The sequence below is a fragment of the Phocoena sinus genome, chromosome 11 (genome assembly GCF_008692025.1).
Source record: "Phocoena sinus isolate mPhoSin1 chromosome 11, mPhoSin1.pri, whole genome shotgun sequence".
NCBI classification, from domain to species: domain Eukaryota; kingdom Metazoa; phylum Chordata; class Mammalia; order Artiodactyla; family Phocoenidae; genus Phocoena; species Phocoena sinus.
Window position 1 is genome coordinate 93,527,177 of NC_045773.1, and position 25,236 is coordinate 93,552,412.

A 25,236-nucleotide genomic window follows, 5' to 3' on the forward strand; every position below is an offset into this window, starting at 1 on the left:
TTGAAAATAATGGCAACTATAAAGAAAAAAATGTTATCACCTGTACTCTATGAACTGTCAATAATGACTATTAACACGTGTCTTCAATCCACCCCAGCTCTCTTTCTGTTTTCTTTTTCCCATAGCTGAAATTGTACTGAAAATATAAATTTATTTCCTGACTATTTTTCTTTCAACATTATAAGAAGAAAATCCCCACATTACCAAAGAAACCCCGCGGACAAGATTTTTTCCTAATTAGCTGTTTTGCTCTTGCCCTCCTGTGACAGAATCATTCATCACATTTTAAATGCTTTTGCTTCAAGGTTTCATTAGTTTCTGATTAAGCAGGGATTGTAAAGTAAGGTTCCAATGTAACTGAGTTTTGTGCGAGTTTGTTCTAAGTCTTGAGTGTGACCATCCACACCTGCATACCCAAGGTTCAAAGGGCGAAGAGCTGACATTGATGGGGAAGAATCCACCCTTCAGACTGGAAAAGCCAGTGCCAGGATTTCAGGCTGGCAAATGCAGGGACAAAAAGAGAGCAGAGGGATTATTGGGAAAGCCAGATTAACTGCTGATCTAAAGCCCAGATTATACTTCTATTATCAATAACTTTATTAGATCAGGTCCAAGAACCTCTTGTTAGAGGTAAGCAAAGGCAGTAGTCAGTCCTCCATGGAGCTACAGAAATATGGGGAAGTAAAAGAACTTCAGGGTTTAAAGAAAGACATGTTCTCTTTAAGCCCAGACACGGGGGACACCAGGGTTAGATGAGCAACAAGCAAAAAATGTTTAGAAATAGTGTTAATGGCTATTAATTTTAATTAGACTTCTATATTTCTTGAATCTGACTGACTTGCAGAGTTGAATTGTGTTCCCCCCCAGATTCATATATTGACATCCTAGCTCCCACACTAGAGTGGCACTTTATTTGGAAATAGTGTTGTTGCATATGTAATTATTAAGTTGAGGCTATACTGCAGTAGGGTGGGCCCCTAACCAATATGACCAGTGACCTGAAAAAGAGGGAAATTTGGACACAGAGATCAAAATCTAGGGAGAACTCCATGTGTAGGCTGCACTTAGGCTGCCACAAGCCAAGGAACTACTATTAGCTTGGAGAGGGGTCTGGAACAGATCTTTCCCTACTGGCTTTAGAGAAAGGGGGTTCCTGCTGACACCTTGAGCTTGGACTTCCAGCTTCCAGGACTGTGAGACAACAGTTTTCTGTTGTTTAAGCCACTCAGTTTGTGGTACCTTGTTTCAGCAGCCTCAGAAAACTAATAACAGAAGGAAGCCTACAAGCAATTTCATCCAACCTCCTATTTAATGCACATCTCCTTCCCGATATGGATCGATGTTCACTTCAGCCAGCCTCCATGGAACACTTCCAGGGATGGGGCCACTGTTCTTGGGGCAATGCATGCAATTATTGAATAACTCCAATTATTTCATTGTATGGGTGTCATACTTTTGTGATATAATAGTTAGCAATACTAGCTAATGTTAAGCTTTGCTATTGTCTTTACATAAAGCTCTATTTGACATTCAATAAAAGGGTGCTGCATAGAAAAATATGTGGGCATCTACAGCTTAGCCCATAACCAAGGCACCAGCATTCACTCTGAGGCAGCAAAAGTACTAGGTATGTGGATGGAAATAAACAGCCTCGGAGTTCTGGCCTCGCCAATACAAACTAAAAAGCAAGAGCACACTTCACTCTCTCCTCTGTGACTTATAGAGCCCCAAAGAACAAATCAATGTTAACCGGCTGACCGACTGAGTCATGAGAAGCACAATTCGTGAGCCAGAGCACAGAATTTTCCTTTCCTGCTACAGAAGGGCAGGGAAGGGAAAAGAGCTGTGAGTCATAGAGGACCATTGGTAATAGAGAAATCCCACCGGAGTAGTCAAGGGCATGGAAGAAACATCTTTGATATGTTCCATTGCATTCTTTTTTTTCCAACCAGCCATATTTCAGGATGAACTGAGGGCTCAATTGCTGCTGTCTCCCTTCGGTCTGATTCAATAAGTATTTGTTGTACATACACTGACCATTTGCCCCAGGGAAAAACAACCGGGTGATGGAGCTGATGAACCCTTCTGAGCCAGCTGCAAGGGGGCGCCTGGGGGCTGAGTGACTCATGATCAGAGATCAATGCCTCCGGAAGAGGTGGCAAACGGATATCATTCCCAGAATGCCTGGCTCTGAATGCTGATGAGAAATTCTGTCCCTACTCTGCAAATGTGGCCTTCCTCCAACACATCCAGTGATGAGATCAAGCCATCTCTGGTAGGAGCAAATTCTATATTTTCACCCTCCAAGCCTATGAAGAATGTTCCAAGCCCCTTTCCACTGGGGCCACCAAGACCTCTCGACTCATATATTCACATTCAGTGAAATGCACAGACATAAACATTCACCGAGTGGTGTTTACTCCAGGCCAGCCCCATGCTGGGTGCTGTGAAACCCAAGCAAGCCAGGTACCCTGTCCTGACCTGCTGGCGTCAGTTCCTAGGCTGACAGGTCAATGTCTTTTTCACATGGGGATCGGAGAGATCTAGTTCATACTCTGGCACCAGTATTTGCTTGCTGGGGAACGCTAGGCAAAATCCTGGAGGAATTTCATAAAATTTGACAAACTGATTTAGAAATTCATAGGAAAAGCAAAGGATCGGGAGTCGCTGAGCCAATTTTAAAGGCGATGACCAAGGTTAGGGATCTTTCACTGTAAGATATGAGATCAACAGCTGTGTGGAACTGTTGTGATTAAAATGACGTGGTATCATGGACCAATGCTGCCCAAGAGAACGCCAGAAACAAACACGCCAATGTGAAAACGTGATGTGTGAACAGAGGCGGTGTTACAGATCAATCAGGAAAGCATGGGCTCTTCCCAAATGGTGCTGAGAGAATTGATTATTCCAATAAAAAATTAATCTTGTTTATCAAATACTCCAATTCTCTCCTTCTGGACCCAGGATGGGGTTGCACTTCCAGTCCCTTGTGAAGTTAGACATGGTCACATGACTTGCTGTGGCCACTGAAATGTGAACAGAAGACCTGTGTGTCACCTTCAAGCACAGTGTGTGACCTGCCACATTCCGCTCCCTGCTTCCAGGATCCTGGATGCTGCTGTCTAGACAAGCTTCCATCAGCCTGGCTCCCTGAGGGGCAGTGATGTGCAGAGACCCAGCACACCCACAGTGGACAACAGCGTCATGAGACATAAATTGGAGGTTAAACCTCTGAGATTTGGGGTTGTTGGTTTCTTCCGTATAACCTAGCCTCCTCCTACCTAATACAAAAATAAACCCCAAATTAAACTCCAGGTGATTAAAGATCTAGATGTGAAAACTATAAAAGTTTTGAAAAGGCAAATATTTCTCTGACATCAGAGTACGGAAAGATTTCTTTTGAAGGTTTTTAAAAATTATAAACCATGACGGAAAAGATCAATGTATTAGACTGCATCCAGCTTAAAGTCATCTGTTCTCCAATACACACCATAAATTGAAGAGATATGCCACAAACTGGAAAAGATACTTGCAGTGTGTATAACTGACAAAAGATTAGTGTAGAACATACATAAAAATACCCTAAAGATCAATAGAGAAAAGACAAACAAGCCAAAAGAAAAATAGGCAGAAGGTGTGAAAAGACAATAAACATACGGAAAAACTGTTGAAATCCTTTAGTAATCGGAGAAATGTCCATTAAAGCAATTGAAGCCATTTCACACTGGTAAATTTGGTAAAAATGTAAAATTTGATAATACTTATGATTGTCAAGGATGTAAAGAAAAACTACACTTGAAGAGCAACTTGGCCAAGTCTAGTGAGGTTGAGAACAGGCATACCTTTCAACCCAATAATAATTCTTCTTTTCAGTGTATTTCCTAGGAACTGCTGCACATTTGCACAAGGAGACGTTTAATCAGGAATGTTCAGGGAATTCCCTGATGGCCCAGTGGTTAGGACTCCATGCTCTCACTGCTGAGGGTCCGGGTTCAACCTGTGGTTAGGGAACTAAGATCCCACAGGCCACGCGGTATGGCCAAAAAGAAAAAAGAAATTTGCAGGCTTGTGTTTAATGGCAAATAATTAGAAACAATTCAAATATCCATCAGCAGCAGGGTAGGTAAGTAATTTGCCATACATGCAATGGAATACGACACAGCCCCTGTGTCAACATGGATAAATCTCAAAAACACAACACTAAACAAAAACAATGAAGTTGCACAAAGCTGTGTGGTATATGTGCCATTTTTACACAATTTGAAAACATATACACTTTAATTCATACATACATACATTGTATGAATACAGTAAGAGTACTAAATGGTGCATGGAAATGATAAACACAATTGGAGACAGAGGGTATTGGGGTCAGGAACACAGGGGGTTTCTAATGCATATGTAACATTTTAATTATTAAGAAAAAAAAAAATGAAACGAATACAGCTGAACTTTAGATTGAATCGAAATTGGACAGAGCTGGGAAGTGGGTTCACACATGTTCATTATGCTATTCTCTGTACTTTTCTACGAATGAAATCTTTTTCATTTATGACTTCCCAAGGCCTCATAATGAGCAAGTGGTAAGATGAACCCCAGATTAGTGTCTTATTCACCTCCCCACACTTATGTTAATAAAGTTAAAATCAGTAAATCCTAATTCTAGCATTTCCATACCTCTTTTGCATAAGCTAGCTTCGGAAGACACTGGTTCTCAAACTCGACTCCATGTTGGAATTAGTGAGGCCCCTGGGTCCCAACTCCAGAGAGTCTGATTAAATTCATCTGGGATGTGGTCTGGGCAGTAAGGGATTTTAAGGCTTGCAGGTGATTTTTTAATGTGCAGCCATGGTGGAGAATAACTGCTTTCCAAAAAATGGGGGGAAAAACTCAGATTTTAGAATCTGGGGGGAAGAACCTCAGGTCTACCATTGCTCTGTAACCTTGGGCAACTGCACTATCCATTTCTCCATCAGCACAAAGGGGATAAAATCACCTATTTTGTTGGGTTGCTAGAAGAATTAAATAAGAATGATGTGTATAAATTACCCTATTCAGTATCTGATTTATAGCAGTAGTAAGTGATTTTTCTCCTTAGGAATGAGAAATAAAATTCTCATCTATTTTATGGAAGTAAAAATTACAACCACCCCAGACGATCTTACAAGAAATGAACACCAAGCAGATTGCTCAGATCCTGGGAGTGGAAGTAGCATCTTAACACCATCCTCCGGCCCCAGCCCCAGTCTTCTTTCCTCTTCTCCTCCAAACCACTGACTACTCTGCGAAACAGCCTATATATAATCCTGCTGCTCTCTCAGCCTATCTTCTTTTAATGAATGCTTGGAATTTTGAAAAGCCACAGTTGCATGTTTACACCCAAAACACAGCCCTTCAGCCAACAACTTGGTCTGTTGATTTCTCAACATTTCTTCTTAACTGATATCATTATCTCAATGTGTCAAATAATACCATCAAAGTGATGGATGAAAAAAGCTTTTTCCTTTTTTTTTTTTAGTTTCTTACAATAGAGGGAAAGATGCCGTATTACAAAGCCACAGCCTTTTAAACCACTTTGCTCCTGAATGAGACTTCTCTTGACTTCAGAAGACTGGACTCTATTTTCAAGGTCTACTTACTCTTTCTGTCTATCACGTACTACAAAAACAATTTTATATGTTCATCATTTTCAAAACTATGTATTTTCTCAAATCTTTCTTTTACATACGTGAGAAGAGACAAGATAAGGAGTTTAGATATCCAAGCCACAAAGAACTATACGTAACAAACTACTATATAGAGAATGGATAAACAAGGTCCTACTGTATAGCACAGGGAACTGAATTCAATATCCTGTGATACGCCATAAGGGAAAAGAATATGAAAAGAGTGTGTGTGTGTGTGTATGTGTATATATATATATATATATGTGTGTGTGCGTGTGTGTGTGTGTGTGTGTGTGTGTGTGTGTGTGTGTATAGCTGAATCACTTTGCTGTACAGCAGAAACTAACACAACATTGTAAATCAACTCTACTTGAATAAATTTTAAAAAAAAGAGCTATATGTAGCCTATCAGGTGATTTTGCTAAGCAGACCACATTTGGTGCTCAAGCAAATGTTTAGTGTGTGAGTGATGCATAAGACATAGTTTCTTTTTACAAGGCACATGTTAAGATACTTTTGAAGAACAGATATAATCTTGAAAAGATAACTCAACATACAAGACAGTAAATAATTTAAAGCTCTAGAGACATTCTGTGCAAAAAGAGACCATGCCGTGTGGTGTGGGAAGGAGATCGTGGGGCAGAGAACGATGCTTGATCTGGACCTTAAAGGATGGATGGTCTGGCAGACCCGGAGGTTGGGCTCCAAAGTCACTCTCCCCTTCCTCATTGCTTCTAGATCCCTGATTTTGTTGGGACAACCATGTGCATATTCTGGAAAATAAACCATGTCTTACAACAATCCTGCTCTCTGTGCAGTTGATGGATCTAGGGATGGGTTTAGGGTCCTGTTTTGCTAAAATTCTGGGAAATATATTCTTCCCTTCTGCCCCATTCCCTTTCTTTCTGCTTGGATTCCTGTCCTTTACAGATACGATTCTGAAAGCTGAATCATCCTTTTAGTGAACAGTATGGGTGGCATCACCAAGATGATGAAAATAGCAGAACACAAGGATGAACAAGTCTGGGTCACTGGTGACATTGCAGAGCCATTCTGTCCACTCTGGGACCGCTCACCTCCAAATTTTCTGTAATATGAAATAACTATGCATTTATTATTTAATTATTTTGTTGGCTATTCCATCACTGACGCACATGGGCAAGGCATTCCAAGAAGGACAGCAAGAGCTATTAGCATGTTTGGGGGATGACGAACAGACAAATTTGACTGGGCTAGACTTGAGGACTTGATCAAGGGAATAACATTAAGGTCTAGTGAGAAAAAGTATGGGATTCAGAGACCAGAGAGACAGGACATCCAGTCCTGGCTTAGTCACTTACTGTCTACGTAACCATGGCAAGTTATTCCACTTGGCTGCATCTAGAGTTCACATCTGTAAAATTGGGATATTTATATATGCCTACCAGTGTTTTTGTGTTAAACACTTATAAATATATGTGTTCAATAAATGACATTATTGTTTGAAGAGAAGGCTGAAACGTTAGATTGAAGCCAAAATACGGAGGTGTCTGACTGCCAGGCTAACAAATTCAAACACAGTTATATTGATAATACGAAGTCCTTGAAGTTTTGCCTATTTACCTCAGTTCCTAGTACGTAATACAAAATGTCTAGCTTTCGACAGAATTACCAAAAATCACATAAGAAGAATACAGAAAAATCACATGAAAAACACATGAATAACCCTATATCTATTAAAGAAATCAAAACAATAATGAATAACCTTCCAAAAAGAAAAAGGACCAACTTCAAATGGTTTTCTGGTTATCCTACCAAACATTTAAAAAAGAAATTATGCCAATTCTCCACAATCCCTTCCAGAAAGTAGAAGCAGAGGGACTACTTTGTAACTTATTTTACGAGGCCAGTATTACTCCAAAACCAAAACCAGATAAAGACATTATAAGAAAGAAAAAATACAGACCAATATCTCTCATGAACATAGACGCAAAACCCCTCTAGAAAATAGTAAATGAAATCCAACAATGTGTAAAAATTATATACCATGACCAAGTGGGATTTATTCCAAGTATACAAGGCTGGTTCAACATTTGAAAAATCAATCAATGTAATCCACCACATCAACAGGCTAAAGAAGAAAAATCATACAATTATATCAATCGATTCAGAAATTGCATTTGACAAAATCCAGCACACATTCATGATTAAAAACTCTCAGCAAACTGGGAGAGGGGAATTATTTCAACTTGACGGAGCATCTACAAAACTCTACACAGCAGCATACCTAATGTTGAAAGACATTTCAACATTCTTTCATGTTTTCTCCAGAAATGAACTACAAATATAGTCAACAGGTCTTTGATAAAAGAGCAAAGGCAATTCAGTGGAGAAAGGATTGTCTTTAACAAATGATTCTGGAATAATTGGATATCCATATACAAAAAAAACCCCCTATATACAGACTTTAAACTTTTCACAAAAATTAACTGAAAACGAATCATAGACCTAAATGTAAAACATAAAACCATGAAACTTTTAAAAAGATATTTATTTATTTTTATTTTTGGTTGCATTGGGTCTTAGTTGTGGCATGCGGGATCTTTCGTTGTGGCACGAGGGCTCAGTAGTTGCAGCCCTTGGGCTTAGTTGCCCTGCGGCATGTGGGATCTTAGTTCCCTGACTAGGGATTGAACCCGCGTCCCCTGCATTGGAAGGCGGATTCTTAACCACTGGACCACCAGGGAAGTCCCCATAAAACTTTTTGAATAAAACAAAGGAGAAAATCTAGGTGATCTTGGATTTGGTGAGGAATTTTTAGGTACAACCCCAAAATCAGCATCCGTGGAAAAAAAAAGTAAATTTAAAGCAGAGAAATCTAACAAATGTTACCTCAGCCATGTGATCAAGGCCCATAACCACCATAAAAGGTCATGTTGACACTATGGACCATGATATGATGTGATGAAAATGGCACTTTATCTTTGCAATCTTCCTCCCCCAAACCCCAGTCTCATCACAAGAAAAACTTCAGACACAGTTTACTTGAGGGACATTGTACACAACACCCAAAGTTCTTAAATCTGCCAAGGACTCCTTAGAACTACCTGTCAGTCTCCTTAAAGCTTTCAAGGTCATCAAAAATAAAGGAAAGTCTGAGAAACTGCCACAGCCAACAGGCACCTAAGCAAACATGACAACTAAATGTAATGTGGTGTCCTGGATGGGAGCCTGGAACAGAAAAAGGACATTAAGGCAAAACCAAGGAAATGCAAATAAAGTATAGACTGTAGTTAATAATAATGTATCAATATTGGTCATTAATTGTGACAAGCGTACCATATAATGTTAGATATTAATAAGAGAGGAAATTTGGAGTGGAGTATATGGGGGCTCTCTATATAATTGTCTAAATTTTTCTAAAAGAAAAAGTTTATTTAAGAAATATTTACTTAATGTTGCTCAGAAGCTTGGCATTAAGCCTTCCTCAGAGTCTCCATCCCAAATCAACAAAAAGCTTGGATCTAAGAGTTTAGGGAACAGGGAAATGCAGCTAGTCATGGAGAAATAAGCCTGGGAGTTGAAGTATATATATTAAGTTATAAACATAATCAACAGAAAGACTAGAAACAGCATAACTAACAAAACTGGAGAGAAGAGAAAGTAGCAGGTAATGTGAGTTTAAATATTTGCCTTCTTAGGGGAATCAAGAAGTACTGTGTAAAGGAGATACGTTTTTAAAAAAATTTTTAAAGGTTAAAAGGAATACTTCTAGGAAGTGCAGGTGGATTTGGGAGAAGAAAACTTTCACTTTTCACCTGGTAGCATCCTGAATTTAGCTGCTAGATGGAGATATTAAGATAACTGCTGTGACGATTGACTGAGATCAGGAACCTAAGGCACATGGTTCACCCAAAGTGTAGCACATGGTAAGTGTCCAGTAAATCCCAGACAGGACTGTCATCGCAGGCCTCCATAAACACATGCTACAGGAAGAGGGAACAGGGCCTCAGATTCCTCAGGGGTCTTGATTCATAAGCACAAGGTAACTTAACAAGTGCAGGAAACAACTTAATTGCTCAACAGAAGGTATCACTTCCGCTTTAGTACTGCTTAAGGTATAGCACGTTATCATTTTGCAACCCAGTGCTAAGCAGGAATTAGCTGACGCACCAATGTGTCAAATACTTTTACAGGCAACAGACTCCAGCCTCACATTTACCTGTGTACCTGAAAACAAATGATGTCTGACAAATGCTTAATTATTTCTGAATTTCATATTAGCACAGTATCAGCATCTTGCAAAATAGATTTTGATGAAGAGCTTGGCCGCCGTAAACCTTTTCAAAGAAAAATACTGACTTTGATGATCTGAGATTGTCAGTTTATGCAGTCATTAATCATGGCAAGTGTTATGTCTCATTACTGCTAGAGAGTTATTTTCTACCCTAAGGGCTATGGAATGTTTATTAGACATAAGTTAAAAAAGAAAATGGTTTCTGCTCATAGCTATTCAAATTCTATTAAAAATAATTTCTAAACCAGCAACGATTTTTCCCATTTCTCCATTAAATATAGGAAAGAGTAAGCTTTTAAAAAATCTACCAGGCTGCTCTGCCCAATTTTTCACCCCCTAATATAGTGAGATGATAATAACACCCACTGATAAAAAAATCTTTCTCTTTGGTGAGATTGCTACCGAGGATGGGTGTCTCTTGCAATTCTGAACTCCAAGGGACTCCATCCATGTTTCAGGGGGAATCACTATACAACAGTGCATGGGCTTTTTTTTTTTTTTTTTTTTCTTTTTTTTTTTTTTATGCGTTACGCGGGCCTCTCACTGCTGTGGCCTCTCCCGTTGCGGAGGACAGGCTCCGGACGCGCAGGCCCAGCGGCCATGGCTCACGGGCCCAGCCGCTCCGCGGCATGTGGGATCCTCCCAGACCGGGGCACGAACCCGCGTCCCCTGCATCGGCAGGCGGACTCCCAACCACTGCGCCACCAGGGAAGCCCAGTGCATGGGCTTTTTGAAAAGTTTAACCTTCATTGTGTTGTATCTATACCTTGACCACATTACAAGAAAAAGGTCTAAAATTTCTGGAACCCATGGAAGCTCATTTGGAATCACCGCAGCTAATAAATATAGCGAGCATACATTTTACTGGAAGCTGCTCCTAAGTCTGCAGGAGTGGCAGCAAAGGAGAAGAAGGATGTCAAAAAGAAGCAAGTTGATGCATGAACCAGAACCTTGGAAAAGCTCAAGAAAAGAGGCACCATCTCTGAAGATGGGGTCACAGAGCTGTTGAGAGTTGGCACAGCGGAAATTACCCTCCCAGGTCCTCTTGTCTCCTCCCCAGCTTGCTGAAGACGAAGGCTTTCTTTCTAAAGGGGTTGCATCAGAGAACGTCTTTCTCCAGAGGCACCGGGAGCACCCGGGGGTGGAGGTCCGGAGTCCTACTGAGAACAGAGGTATTAAATGACAGGCTACGTATTGAAAAGGGAATCTGACACCCTCCTCCCGTCACTCAGCTTCCAAAACACTGGCAGCCAGCATTTCCTCTGTGGAGAAACTCATCAACTTAAAAGAAAGACCTAGATGGAATGAGAACTGAGCATCCGTCAGTGAAACAGGAGGACCATCCCCAGAGGCCCATCAGTTGACAAGCCCCAGCCATGTGTACAGTTTCCAAGCGGCGTGTTTAGTTCCTTACTAAACTGAAGACAGCCAAGGATCAGACAGATGAGGGATGGTTCTCCATGCAAGACACAGACCAAAGGAAACAGACAAAATTAACTCAGAGGAAACAGTTGATGGGGGAACAGAAGAACATATAAAAATTCTAGAATGAATATTCTCACTGAGGTACAAAGATACTGTGTTCATGAAATGAGGAGACTGCTGTTTAAAAAAAAGAACAGAAACATTCAGAGAACAAGAAAGCACTCTAAAAAATTTAAAATGATGGCAAACAAAATTAAAGAGAAGGGCTGATAGATAAAATTGAGAAAAATTCTAGGAAATTAGATCAAAAATGAAAGAGATGAGAAATAGGAGAGAAAGGATAAGCGAACTAGAAGATCAATCAGGAAGGTTCAAAAGCTAACCAACATGCATTCCAGAAACTAGAAGAGAAAAAAATAGAGGGGAAGATATTTTGTAAAAACGAATACAAAACCATTTCTAGAACCAAGGGAATAAATTTCCACATAGAAAGGGTCTACTGAACACCTAGCACAATAAATTGGGGGAAAAATGAATGTATAACAGTTTTTCACTGCGAAATTTCAGAACAATGTGGACCAAAAACAAAAAAGACACTAATAGTTTCCACGATGGAAAAAAAAATCACATACAAAGGCTCCAAGACTAGAATACTGTAGAACTTCTCCATAGCAAACTGGGGTTGCATGGCAAAGAAGCAACAAGAGAGAATGACTTCTAAACACAGCATCAATCGAGCCTAAGGCTAGAATAAGGATATTTTCAGACATACGAGGTCTTAAAGAGTTTACCTCTTATGCCTTTCTCCCCCTGCAAGCTGCCCGACAATGTGCTTCATCAAAAAATGAATCAACCAAGAAAAAGATAGCATGTGATTTAAGCAAAGAGGATTCCCAGGATGAAAGAAAGTCCCTGGATGACAGCTGTGCAGAAAGCAACTAATCTAGATGAGGTCAAGACGACACAGGGCTGCAGGAGGGTAAACGGGTAGATTATCCATCCTGTTTGAGAGGAAGGAAAGGCTTTTCAGTAGTGAGAGACTCCAAGGATGATCCAGTTATAAGTGCAGAGAAAGTGAAGTACATTTTTTAATGAGGCAATTAATTCCAGGGAAAACTACAAATTGTAAAAGAAAGAAAATGAGGGTGGTTTCCAGGGACTGAGGGGCTGGGGAAACAGGGAGTTACCGTCCATTATCCAAGAGGACTACGTGCTAGAGACCTGCCCTACAACCCTGCGCCTCCGGTTAACAGCTAAGTGTTATTGAGAGTAGATTTCAGGTGAAGTGTTCTTACTACGAAAAAGGAGGTGGGACAAGAGGAAATTACCAGAGGTGATGGATTTGGTTATTACCTGGAGTGTGGTGATGGTTTCACAGGTATATACACACCTCCAAACTCATCACATTGTATACATTAAAATGTCCAGGGGTTTTTAAATTAATTAATTTATTTATTTGGTTGTGCCAGGTCTTAGTTGTGGCAGGCGGGCTCCTTAGTTGTGGCATGAGAACTCTTAGTTGCATGTGGGATCTAGTTCCCCGGCCAAAGATTGAACCCGGGTCCCCTGCATTAGGAGCTCGGAGTCTTAACCACTGCACCACCAGGGGAGTCCGTGTCCAGGTTCTTTTGTCAATACTCTTTTCCTTCTCCTAATGACCACAGCTATCTGCCTGCTGTGTGTGATAAAGCTCTTCGTGTTTGTTTCCCAGATAAGTTTTTAGTACCCAAATGCTTTGATCTTACTTCTCTAGGAAAAAGGAGGAAGTTGAATAATTCCGATGATTATTTCTTGTCTTCATTACATATTTTTACAGCTAGATATGACTTCTAGGAATAAAATAATGTCTGTCCAGCTGCATATTGGTTGCCCATAGTTTCGTAATCCATGTGGAAAACAGAAGTTGGCTGATGTTGACTCAGCGGCAGGGACGTGTAAGGTGAAAAGCAGACTTGGACTTCAAACGCCTTGGTTAGAACTTGGCTCTAGCACTTCTCACATGACGCCTTTGACCTTTTCTCAGAGTTTTACAGTCTGTGAAATAAAGCAGCTGGACTGTAATCTTAGAAATCTTTCCAGCCCTAACATTCGATGATCAAAACTTTAAGTCTGGTACATGTTTTTCAAAATTTGGAACCTTGTGTTCCATTGTTTGAGAATTAACTGGGGAAGTTTCATCGGCTCAAAAAATAACCAGTAGTTTATTCTGCTTGCACCCTCCTTCTGCATGTATTTAGCTACTTCCCTACGTGTAATGTGAATACGGATGCTGGGTGAGAGGCATAGTTTGACTGTGTCATTCCATAAAACTTCAATAAGAATGTGAATTGTTTAATTTGGAAACAAGTGAAATTATCGACATTTTACTGCCGCTGCTACTGTCAGCCTGTTCCTGTCCTCCTTTGCATTTCACCATTCTACTCGGACCTACTGTCTAATTATGACTTTCTTCTCGACTGCCTTCTTAATTCATGTACTGGCCCTGTGATTTACATCTGTAGGCAGAGTCCACGTTATGACTGTTTTATCAATTTTCTAGTGAAAATTTCACAAAATGGGCTCCAAAGAGCACTCATTCCACACAATATCAATCGATGTTTTGAGAAAAACTAAGTTTGAGAAAACATTGGATTAAATCGCTAAGTAGGTTTCTTTATCTGAATGTCTTGAACACTTTCCTGGGCTGATGCTCAGTGAGCATCTCTAAGAAGAAGATACAGTGTGCACAGCTACTCAAACATGTACAGCCAGGAGGTCCCCTCTTGGACCACCTACCTGGATACGTTCCATGTCATATATTTCAGAACAACTGCTTTAGTAAGATACTCTTTTTAAACACCAAGATTGTCTTTATATTTTTCAATAAAGTGTGACAGACATGGATAGCATGTCAAAGAGTCAAGGAATATTTGTATATTATGCATAACAGGGAGTCAATAATGTGAGTTAAATAATGAATCGTTTTATCAAAAAATCTGACAAGGCTCCCATTTGGGATATAAAGCTGTAGGTAAGGAAGAGGATTAAGTAATCAGACATGCAAACTTCCTCCTCAGTTCCAAGAACTGCTCTCTTGGTGCCATGTCACTCCATCCTCCACCGTAGCAGCAGAAAAATCTCACAAAATTATGATACATTTTGCTCCCTTTCAACTAGCGGTTAGAGTTGGTCAAATTATGAGCTGAGAATAATTTTATAATTTTTAAAACTCTAACCAAAAATAAAATTTTTGATGACAATAAACAACCATAGAAATACATAGTTTCAGCTGGAATATGTTGAAAACTCACATCAAGTGGAAGCAGTGTCACCAACCAGCCCATCGTACGGCTCAGGATAATTTCCATTGCTTAGTAATGGCGAATACTGTACAAGAGGAAATGATTACCCCTGAGACGAGCAGCTGAATCCATTACTCTATGAGAAGTCATATATGTAGTTGTCAGAGGTCACAAAAATATTTTTAAATGGTCCTTAAATGGATAATTACCAACGGGTGGGAAACTAATGTTGTTCTTTTTAAAATCTCTTTCAAATTTCATAAAATGTGAAGACTTGGGGGTGTGTGTGTGTGTGTGTGTGTGTGTGTGTGTGTGTGTGTGCGTGTGCAGGAGATGTGGAGGGGCGTGGCAGTGGGGAGCTGTGGGTTCTTCCATAAATGGCATTAAAGAAATCAGAGGAAATGGGACAAAAGGAAAAGTGCAGAGGTTTTGGCTCAGCACGTAACAAACACAGATGTTCATTTATTGACTAATAAGGTTATTTAGTACTAAAAAATAACATTTTGTAGCAAAAGTGTTATTTTAATTCACCTCATATTCCACATTAGAAGCGAAGCTTTCTTATCTATAGATATGAAACAATAAAAATCTTAATTTATTCTAAACTATTGAGAAGGAATTTGAGACATTAAACCAACTCTCAGAATCATCTGACCCTAGTCCAGTATACATTTGTTAGCCAAAAGATAATCCATGATTGGCTCAACCAAATTAGAACTGTATTGGCAAGAGTCAGGGAGAGACATTAAGTTTAGGGGTATACAGCATACATCTTACCTACGCATAATACTTACTAAACATTTTAAAACATTATGTAAAGACTATAGGATCTATTATGTGTGCTGGCAATAGCTCTGCGTGCATTCCATCTACCACTCAAGGGATTGGAAAATCTAAAAACTGGAGTGCACGTGGGGAAAGTTCTCAAACAGTATCAAGGCTGGAAACATACAGTGAACTTTATGAATGAACCCACCACCTAGATGGGTTTTAGGAAGGGAGGGAATGGTCAGACAATAAACAAGAGGTTATTCTGACCAAACAAGATCACTTTGAAGGATAAACTGAGGAGTGAACTAATTACTAGAATAACAAGAAGATGGAGCTGTCTGAAGTGAAGAGTTCAAGAAGAAGATCTGATAAAGATTTAGGCAAAGGAGTCTTAAGAAAAATCACACATAGTCCAAACATGATTTGAAAGATAACCAGAGAGCTTGTTAAGCAACTTAAGTAAGACAGTAATGACGTGTTTCAGATGGGTGGTTAAGAAACCCACGTGGTACATTGAAAGTTTGAGGCTAGAGTCAAGGGCAGTATTTACAGGTTTAAAAAGCTGTTATTTCACAGAAGATTTGGGTTTCTTCTTCTCTGATCTTATAGAAAATACCTCAGGAGATAAAAGATTATTATACATTTCAGTTTAGTCCTTCACTAATTGGATGACTGTAACGGTGTGTTCCAACCTTAAGATTTACCAAAGCATTAGATGGGTGTAGGCTCCTATGACTCCATCTCCTCCACAATTCACCTGCCGAGAGGCACTGGACCATTGTCTCTTGAAAACCTAGATTAGCCTAGATTTCATATCTTTGGAAGAATGAAATAATTGATTCAGGCAAGAATGATCTCTGGATGCTAAGGCCGTCAGGTAAAAATTTTTAGGGAAGATGATAATTTGCATGGTGCCGAAGTATCACCCCACAGACTTGCTAATTAGTTAGCACAGGGGAAATGGTGAGACTTGGAGGTCGCCCTCTTAACTGAGTGATGGGTCAGTATTTCTAATGGTGGGGCAACGTTCCATTCATGTCTCATGTGATGCAATTCTAAACGCATGGCATCATCTAAGACAACCTCTTGCCCCAAATCTGAATCCAACCACACTTCTAAACCTAATTTTCAGTTTACAGGAAATACAAGTGATAGAATAACATTCAACGCCACCATCTGCCTGAAAGTCAGACAAATCCAGAATGTGGGACATTGTCCAAAGTAACTGGCCTGCTTCAAGTCAATGTCACAGGGAAAACCAGGTGGGGTGACTGTTCCAGAATAAAAGAGAATAAAATACACAACCACCAAACGCAACGTGTGAAGCTTAACTGGATCCTGGTTTGTGTTTTGTGTTTTAAACTCTAAAAGATATTTGGGGAACAAACAGAAAAATCTGTATAGACTGCATATTAAATAATATCACAAAAGTATTTTTGAATGGTCTTAGATATAGTAATGATATTTTAGTTAGAGTAAGTCCCTTATGCTTAGGGGAGAGAGAAAAAAACAGATATAACAAAAGGTTGACTGCTGATAACTCTAAGTGGTTAGTGTACTAGTGATCACTATAGGATTCTCTCAACTTTTCTGTATAATTTTAAAGCTTCATGAAAAAAGCTTGAAAACTCTTTTAACAAACTCATCTGTGTTCACCTAGTAATCCTAATTCTACCTTCTGTCTCTCGGCTCCGGTGACCACACGTGCCCCAATTTCCACGCCTGTCCCACCTCCCTCGCTCCGGCTGCTCCTAGGCAGTCCCTTTGCTGGATCCTCTGCCGATCCTTCAAAGTTACAGCTTCAGAGCTCAGCCTTGGCCCTCTGCTCCCTCTCACTCTCCATTTCTCTATTCCCTTAGCTTCAGCTGCTACTGAAATGCCAAAGACTCCCAAATGTAAGTCTTCAGGCCAGACCGCTGATCTGGGGCAAATGAATCTGAACATTGAAAGAAACTTTCGTGCCTAAACCATCACACTTCACGGGCAAGCCAAGGTCTAAAATGACTTACTAACAGCATATTCTTTTCTCTTATGAAATTTAAGGGGAAAATGTTAATATGTTGCAAATCTATAAACTTCTGATTAATTAAAATGCTTATATAGAGTAACTGTTCCATGTAATTGAATGTTTAATCAAATCAAGGTTCAACCACTTTTACAGATATATTAGCACCTATTCCTACTTAGTATACAATATATTCAGGACATAATTTTTTTTTTAATTTCTATTAAAGCACCTTCATGTCAGAACCATAGAGATTATCTGTACACTGAGTATACTTAGATTTGGATTGTAACACAGATTTAAATGCTATAAGCAATCGAGCTGAATCTGTATTGTCTCCAGGACTCACTTGGAATTTACTCAAATTTTAACATTTAGTTACCTGTATTATTATTACTACTACTACTATTCTTATTCTCTTTCTTCTCTTTCACGCAAACCTAAACTTGAAGGGAAGACCCAATATTCTAGCATCTCACAGAGGAGTAAAATGCATAAAAGATTTGAGGCAAAGAGAAGTAGACATCTAACACAGGGGTAAAGAGGTGGAAAACATACAAGACTCAAGTTCAAGAGCAAACGGTTAAACTTTTTCAGGGATCTTACTTTTAACCAAACTGCTCATTGGTTTTGAGGAAGGTTCTGGAATAATCTGTGGTGCTTCTGCAGTGTTTCAAAAGAATTAGGGCAAGTATTTATTATTACCAAGAAGACTGAAAAGAGAACAATTCCCCAAAAATGCAGAAACATGTAGAACCGTAATTTGCCTCCAATATACTCTTTCAAGTTAACTAATCTCCATCTCTTCTACACCCCAGGACTCACAGGGCTCATCTTTAAAATGACTGTCAGTTTGCCTATCAATACAGGATTCCTTTGGTTTCCACGTCTACCTGGTTGGCGGATTGAGAAATGTCTTCAAACGCAGGGTGTCTTGGAAGCCTAGTATCTCTCTACAGTCACAGGCAAATGCACGTCACTTGAGGGTCTCTCAGCAAATAAGCATGAGTTCACACCTTAGGTTATGACTAGCACAGGTAACTGTTTTCCTTAACAGGTCCTTCCTCATTTATGTAGATTTCAGAAGCGAATGAAACCATTACTCTCAATTAACATATGGTGCCAATTCTCTAATTATCCTAAGCATAAAACTGCTACATAGTCCCAAATTATTTCTACTTTGCCTAACACTGGTCATATTTAATTATCGGGTAATTTTTTTTAAACTTGCCCAGATCACACAAGATTCGTGAATTCCTAACTAAAATGGATTCTATTTTGCTGAGCAGCTCGGCAAAATCTGGAAAACAAATCAAACAAATTAAAAGCAAAAATTTTTATTATAAAGACAATGTTTTTATTTCATCTTTCCTATTTTTTTCCTTTTTTTCTTTAAAAAAAAAAGGTATGAAGGCCTTTTAGAAGTAGGATGGAGCAAATCAGCTTTGTCAGAAACTTCTGGAATCTTCCTTCGTATGACAAAGGGATTAGCTTAACCAATGTTTTCGAAAGCTCACGTTTGCAGTTATCTAATGTTAAAAGAAGTCCAAAATAAAATTGAATTTCAACCGTCAGTCAGAGAAATCAAACTTCTAGCTTGGAAATAATAACAATTTAATGGACAAACAAAACATCACCACAATAAATAAGACTGAAGCACTGTCCTTTTCTCATTCAACAGCACGAAGAGTTTTTTGTTGTCATACATTTAAAACTCTTTAACACCGAATTAACTTACTGGCAACTAAAAAAAAAAAAAAAAAGACTATCACAATACAAAGAGAGACACAAATTTAGTACTAGCAGACATTATACAAGGAAGCAAAATGCGTAGTACCCATATCCAGAGCTTTCTAGAAACCCATCCTATGATAAGTCACCAATTTATTTGAGGTTACATTTCAGGCAACATGAACATTTTTTAAAAACCTTATAAATATATAAATCCGGACCACAAAACATCTCCTAAACATTATATTTACTCTAAGTACAAATGGATATTTGGAAATTGCATTCACAATGCTATCTAAACTAGATTTCATGAAATTATAAGTGTATTTAGCTGTACTGGGGCTTAAATTCACTGGGCCACATCCCACATATACTTTCCTGTCATACCTACCCTGGGCATACATATTCTCAAAGTTAATAGTTACAGAATTAAAGTCAAACTACTATTCTAGAAATAAGTGTCATTTTTTTTTTTTACTGAATAAAGAGATTGGAACTGGTTCACTGTATTTCACGCAACAAATGTTTCATCACAAACAAGTTAAAGTAGTCTTAGTAATGCCCCTTTCTAAGAGTTATAAATATTTAAATGTTTATCATCAGTAATGAGTTTTAGACTAAAAGATTTTTTTTGCCTACTTTCTGTGGGCATTCTATTCCCTCAAACCTAAAATCTGCTAACCAATTTCTTCTCATAAATATATACATTCAACTTCCCCTACATCATGAAAAGAAGTTCATTAACTCAAGTCACATAGCTTATGCTTTTATTTGAAATCGATTGCATAAGAACTTGAATCCATTCTTAAAGGGACTTAACAGGGATGGCAATAGTCAGATTGCACTCTGCCCCTCCATCTTACCTCCTTGAAGGATCTTTTCGATTCGGGGTATCAACTTGGCATGTTTCTTGCCCATCCTTCTGCCTGACCTACTGCAACACAGTCTGGCACATAAGCCTGAACCATAGCATTTTGGTACAGCTCAGTAAAGCACAGCAAAATACTTAGGTTCTCAGCACATCAAACCATGAGCTTGAACAGCTCCCGAATTGTTTCTGGGTTTCCACTGCCGCAATCTACCCCAAATTGTTATGGGATTAAGTTGAGTCCGTAACAGAATTTAAAATACAATGGAAAAAAAACCAAAATCCACATAAAGTTATGGCAACTAATTTGAACGGAACCTCACTCAGGATAAGGGATGGGGCTGACTGAACAACGTGGTTTAAAAAAAAAAAAAAGAAACTAAACGAAAATGCTTTAAGGAAAAGCTCAAATCAGATCTCTGAACGATAACTGCTCTGAGAGAATTTCAGAGAAGGCTGTAGAGTGGAAAATAAACGTGGAGGAAAGTGCGTGTCTCAAAAACAAGCGGCCACATTCCGCCTTGAAGTTTACTCTGATGCAAATTCCTCAATGTTTTTAATTCTCTTCAGTAATGCGGCAAAACAGGTACATAACTGAAACCACACAAGAGGCGAGGGTCCTCTTGGCAAGGAGCATGTGCAGAGGGAACCAGCATCCGGGCTGAAGAGGATCCACAGAAGCGCCAACAATGGGACAGGGGCAGGGGCTGAGCACTGAGCAAACAGGTGTGTCTCGGGGCTGCTCTCCTCTTGGACCACCCTCCATCCCCGGCTGAGATTATGAGAAGAGGAATCAGTTCATGCCTAACTGTCCGCAAAGACCCCTACAGCAGCATAACACGCCTGGCCCTGGTGTCTGTCTAACAGCTCTGAGCGGCACCTGCGCTATCTCTGGGAAGACTCAGAAGGGCTCTAGGAAGGCTTATAGCTGATCCCTTTTTCTTTTTTGCTAACACACAAGCAGCAACGAACATTTTTACTTCCAGTGCACAGGGGAACCAACTGAGTCAACATTTTGATGGAAAACGGACCACGAATATATGCCCAGTGGCTTTGTCCACGCCATGGGCACCGATCACAGAGAATGCGCGAGAAAAGATGGGCTAAATGACCTCACTTGAAACATGGCAACGTGTGTCAAATTCTGAGCGTGCGTCTCGGTTAAGAGGACGGTGCCAAACAGTCTAGGAATTCGTGACAGACGCACTGGCAGAAGCCATATACCATCAGGATGACGAGGCTGGAAGGGACGAGGCTGACGAAGACCACCCCGAGGGTGACCTTCTTGGATACCAGTAAGTAGATGCCCAAGGGCAAGGAGCTGAAGTACAGCAAACCTAGCAACCATACCAACACCCGGATGGACGTCTGAAAGAGCAGGGACGTGCAGTTCCACACGGTCCAGTTGTGCGACACGGTGGTCGCGGAGTCGAAGCTGGAGGGCCCGTAGAACTCGACCACGGGCGTGGAGCTGAGCGACGGTGAGCTCTCCCTCTGCACCTCCATGATCGTGATGACCAGGCAGTTGGAGGACGCGTGGGAAGGGCTGACCAGAGAGGCCAGCCGCTTGGGGGTCAGCAGCAGCTCCGTGGGGTTCTCGGGCAGGCACTTCTTCCCTTTGCCACCACAAGTCAAGTTCACGAGGATGTTGCTGTCATCGGGCAGGCTGCCGACTTCGTCATCCGGCAGGCATGTCTCGAACCTGCAGAAAGGGCAGACGATGACGCCGCGCGGGGAGTCCCCGAAGTCTATGATCTTGTAGAGGCATTTGGCACACACCCTGTGACAGCACTCCAGCACTTTGGGTTTCCTCTGTCTCAGGTTGTACCGGTTGTAACAGATCTTACACTCCAGCTCGTCCGAGACCTGAGACTCAGCGGCATCCTCTGGCGGCTGACTGGCCATCCTGAATTCTGTACGTCCAGTCTTGGGCCAGACGGGTCTCCTTGAAGGACGACTTCGATGAAGCTGTCTCTCCAAATATCACATCATTCGAATCAGGCAGAGATGCAAATGGGCAGGAAGAGGAGGGACAGAAATCTTCCAGGCATTTTTTTCAGCTGTTACATACCTCTCTGTGTCTCAAACGCATATTTACAAAGGCCACATGAAGGGTCTGCAAAGGAAAAGAAATTCTAAATTTGTGAACAGTTCACTGAAAAGTGCTTTATGGAATTTTCTGAGCTTCAACGATTAGAAGCGGTAGACTTGAAAGGTTAAAATCCCCTTCATCTTTTCACACATTTCTGCCTCCAGGATAGGAAAGTGTTATCTCCATGCTTAGCCTTTTCAGTCCACAAATATGATAGTAAAGAAGGAATTAAGAATCGTAGTGGTGTGAAGTACACTCCAGAGCACTGTGGGTATGGCTCGATATAGAGATTTCTCTCTCTGAAACTTGTAACAAATGCTGGCCTCTATGAAGATTGAATGGGACACTTATCAGAAATAGATGTTTGCAATTAAACTCCATTCAATACAGACGCACTCATTCAGCGGATCATTGGTATAAGCTCCAATTGTCTAAATACCCTCAATAGTGCTTAGGAACACACAAAAGAAGGGAAATCTTAAGGATAAAGATTTAAAATGTGTTTTCAGAAAGTGCTTTATAAAGATGAGAGCGCATTTAAACATAGCAGACGGTTCTCACCTTCCCAGTGTAAAGAAATCTGTTATAAATGCCTTCCTCATCTCACTAATCAATTTCAAACTTTTTGTTTCAATACTAGTCTTGCAAACCATGGTTGTCTACGTACGTACACTCAAGGAAGAGTGAAGCATATGACACCTGACGTAAGCATTATAACCCAGTCAAGTCTAATTCCCAAGACAGAGAAGTAAACACAGAGCACCTGTGCAGTGATGTCTCCAAATATGAAGAATCGTGCATGTCTGGCTATCAAGAAGTACTCAAACTTCACCCACTTGCCTACAGAAAGCCTGATACAATCAACAGTCCTTAATGTTGACCCCTAGTTGCTATTACTACTGGCTCTGGACAAATGGCTGAAAGCTGATCTCACGTACACAGTCTGTTCTCAATTATTAGTACTAATGGAAGGGAGCAGCAATATGGGAGATCTCGAAATAATTTTTATTTTGCTTTAATATATGTGATTGGGGCGGTAGTACATTTGTCTTAAATTACGTTTTGCCTGGAAAAATATCAAAATGTAATTGAATTTCTGAGCAGACCCCCAAGCAATAACAGCAGAAGGCTGTCATAACAGTGCCGAGAGGGAGACTGCAACTCTGCTAGAATTTTAAGTTTGTTATGGATCCTACTGCCTTAAAGAGAAGAGGCAGTGGGTAGGGAAACTTGGATGATTTTTGAAATCATGTATAATTGGTTTGTGAATACACATTATCTTCCTTTTTCATTATGACTTTAGTTAATTTTTAAATTGACTTCATATCATATAAGAATGGATAGTACAATGGTTAGCGTGGCAAGATACTCTTGGTGGGAAAAGGAAGTCAATCAATAAATAGAATCTCTGGCATCAGCCAAAAAAATGTAGGTAGAGTTTTTTTTTTAATAGAGTGACTGTATATGAAGGCATGTATTTCAAAATTGCTACCGTAAGCTAATTTTCTCTGTATCTACACTTACATGCAAAAAAGAATATATAGACACAAACATCAGCTCTTCTATCCCTTTCCCTTCCACGTGCCCAAGACCTTGCAAAATGTGACTTTAATTTGCCACAGTTCTACAAAGCTGGCTTTTTATTCTCTTGGGGGATGAACATCTCCAGGACGACAGTCAAGGGACAAGAAGGAGCTCTACCCCTGTCACCACTGCCAGTCCTATAGCTGCCTGCAGAGGATGGTCCCTAGTCCTGGGCAGGTCACTAGTGATCCAATTCCTGGACGGCTCCCATTCCATCAGCTCTCTTGGTAGCCACACACAGACCCAAGGCCCATCCCAAGAGAACACGTTGTACTCTCTCTGCAGCTACCGTCCCACTCAGCCTTGCTGGAGCTGATGGTAACAGTAGAACTCATAGCAGTAACTGCCTCCATTACTGTCAAAAGGACTGATGGGCGTGAAGCTGTGTGAATAAGGAGAAAACAGAATGCAAGCATATACATAAAGACATCAGGAAAAGAGAGAGTAAAGCATTCAGTGAGGATAAATAAGCACAATTACACCTAGAGGCACAGAGAGCCAGAGTATACATCTAGAAACACCAATAAAAGGCTTATGTGTAATGAAGCTAGACCCCTACCTTGCGTCAATCACAAAAATTAACTCGAAATGTATTAAGGACTTAAATGTTTAAGACTGGAAACCATAAAACTCCTAGAAGAAAACATAGAGACAAAGTTCCTTGACATGAGTCTTAGCAATGACTTCATTTTGAATATGACACCTAAAGCACAAGCAACAAAATCAAAAATAAACAAGTGGGACGACATCAAACTAAAAAGCTCTGCACAGTAAAGGGAACCATCGACAAAATGACAAGCTAACCTATGGGATGGGAAAGAAATATTTTCAAACCACATATCTGATAAGTGGTTAATATCCAAAATATATAAAGAACTCGTACAACTTAATAGCCAAAACCCAAATACCCTAATTTAAAAATGGACAGAGCACAGGAATGGACATTCTTCCAAAGAAGATATATGAAGGGCCAACAAGTACATGAAAAGGTGCAGAACGTCACTAATCATCAGAGAAATGCAAATCAAAACCACAATGAGGTATCACCTCACACCTGTTAGAATGGCCATGACCAAAAAGACAAGAGATAACAAATGCTGGAGAGGGTGTGGAGAAAAGGGAGCCCTTGCACACTGTCAGTGGGAATGTAATTTGGTGCATCCACTATGGAAAACAGTGTGGGAGTTTCCGCAAAAAATTAAATATACAACTACCGTATGATCCAGCAATTCCACTTCTGGGAATGTATCCACAGGAAACAAAACACTATGGTCGAAGGGATATCTGCACCCCCATGTTCATGGCAGCGTTATTTACTACTTCAATAGCCAAGACGTGGAAACAATCTAAGTGTTAAACATGAATAAAGACGTATATGGTGTATATACCAACTTCTTCATATATATGTGATGGAATATTATTCCGCCATAAAAAAAGGAAATCTGCATCTACGAACAACACTGATGGACTGTGAAGGCATTAGGGCTAAGTGAAATAAGTCAGGCAGAGAAAGATAAGTACTGTATGATCCCACTTA

The 25,236-nt window shown here is 40.1% G+C and overlaps 1 protein-coding gene across 1 annotated transcript; it reads right to left on the reverse strand.

Annotated features, from left to right (window-relative positions):
• Window positions 1-18,843: 18,843 nt before the first annotated feature.
• Window positions 18,844-22,062, reverse strand: RNF182 (ring finger protein 182). The gene has a single exon (XM_032649096.1). The coding sequence runs from the start codon at window positions 21,926-21,928 to the stop codon at window positions 21,185-21,187; it is 744 nt and encodes a 247-aa protein (XP_032504987.1). The 5' UTR covers window positions 21,929-22,062; the 3' UTR covers window positions 18,844-21,184.
• Window positions 22,063-25,236: the final 3,174 nt, after the last annotated feature.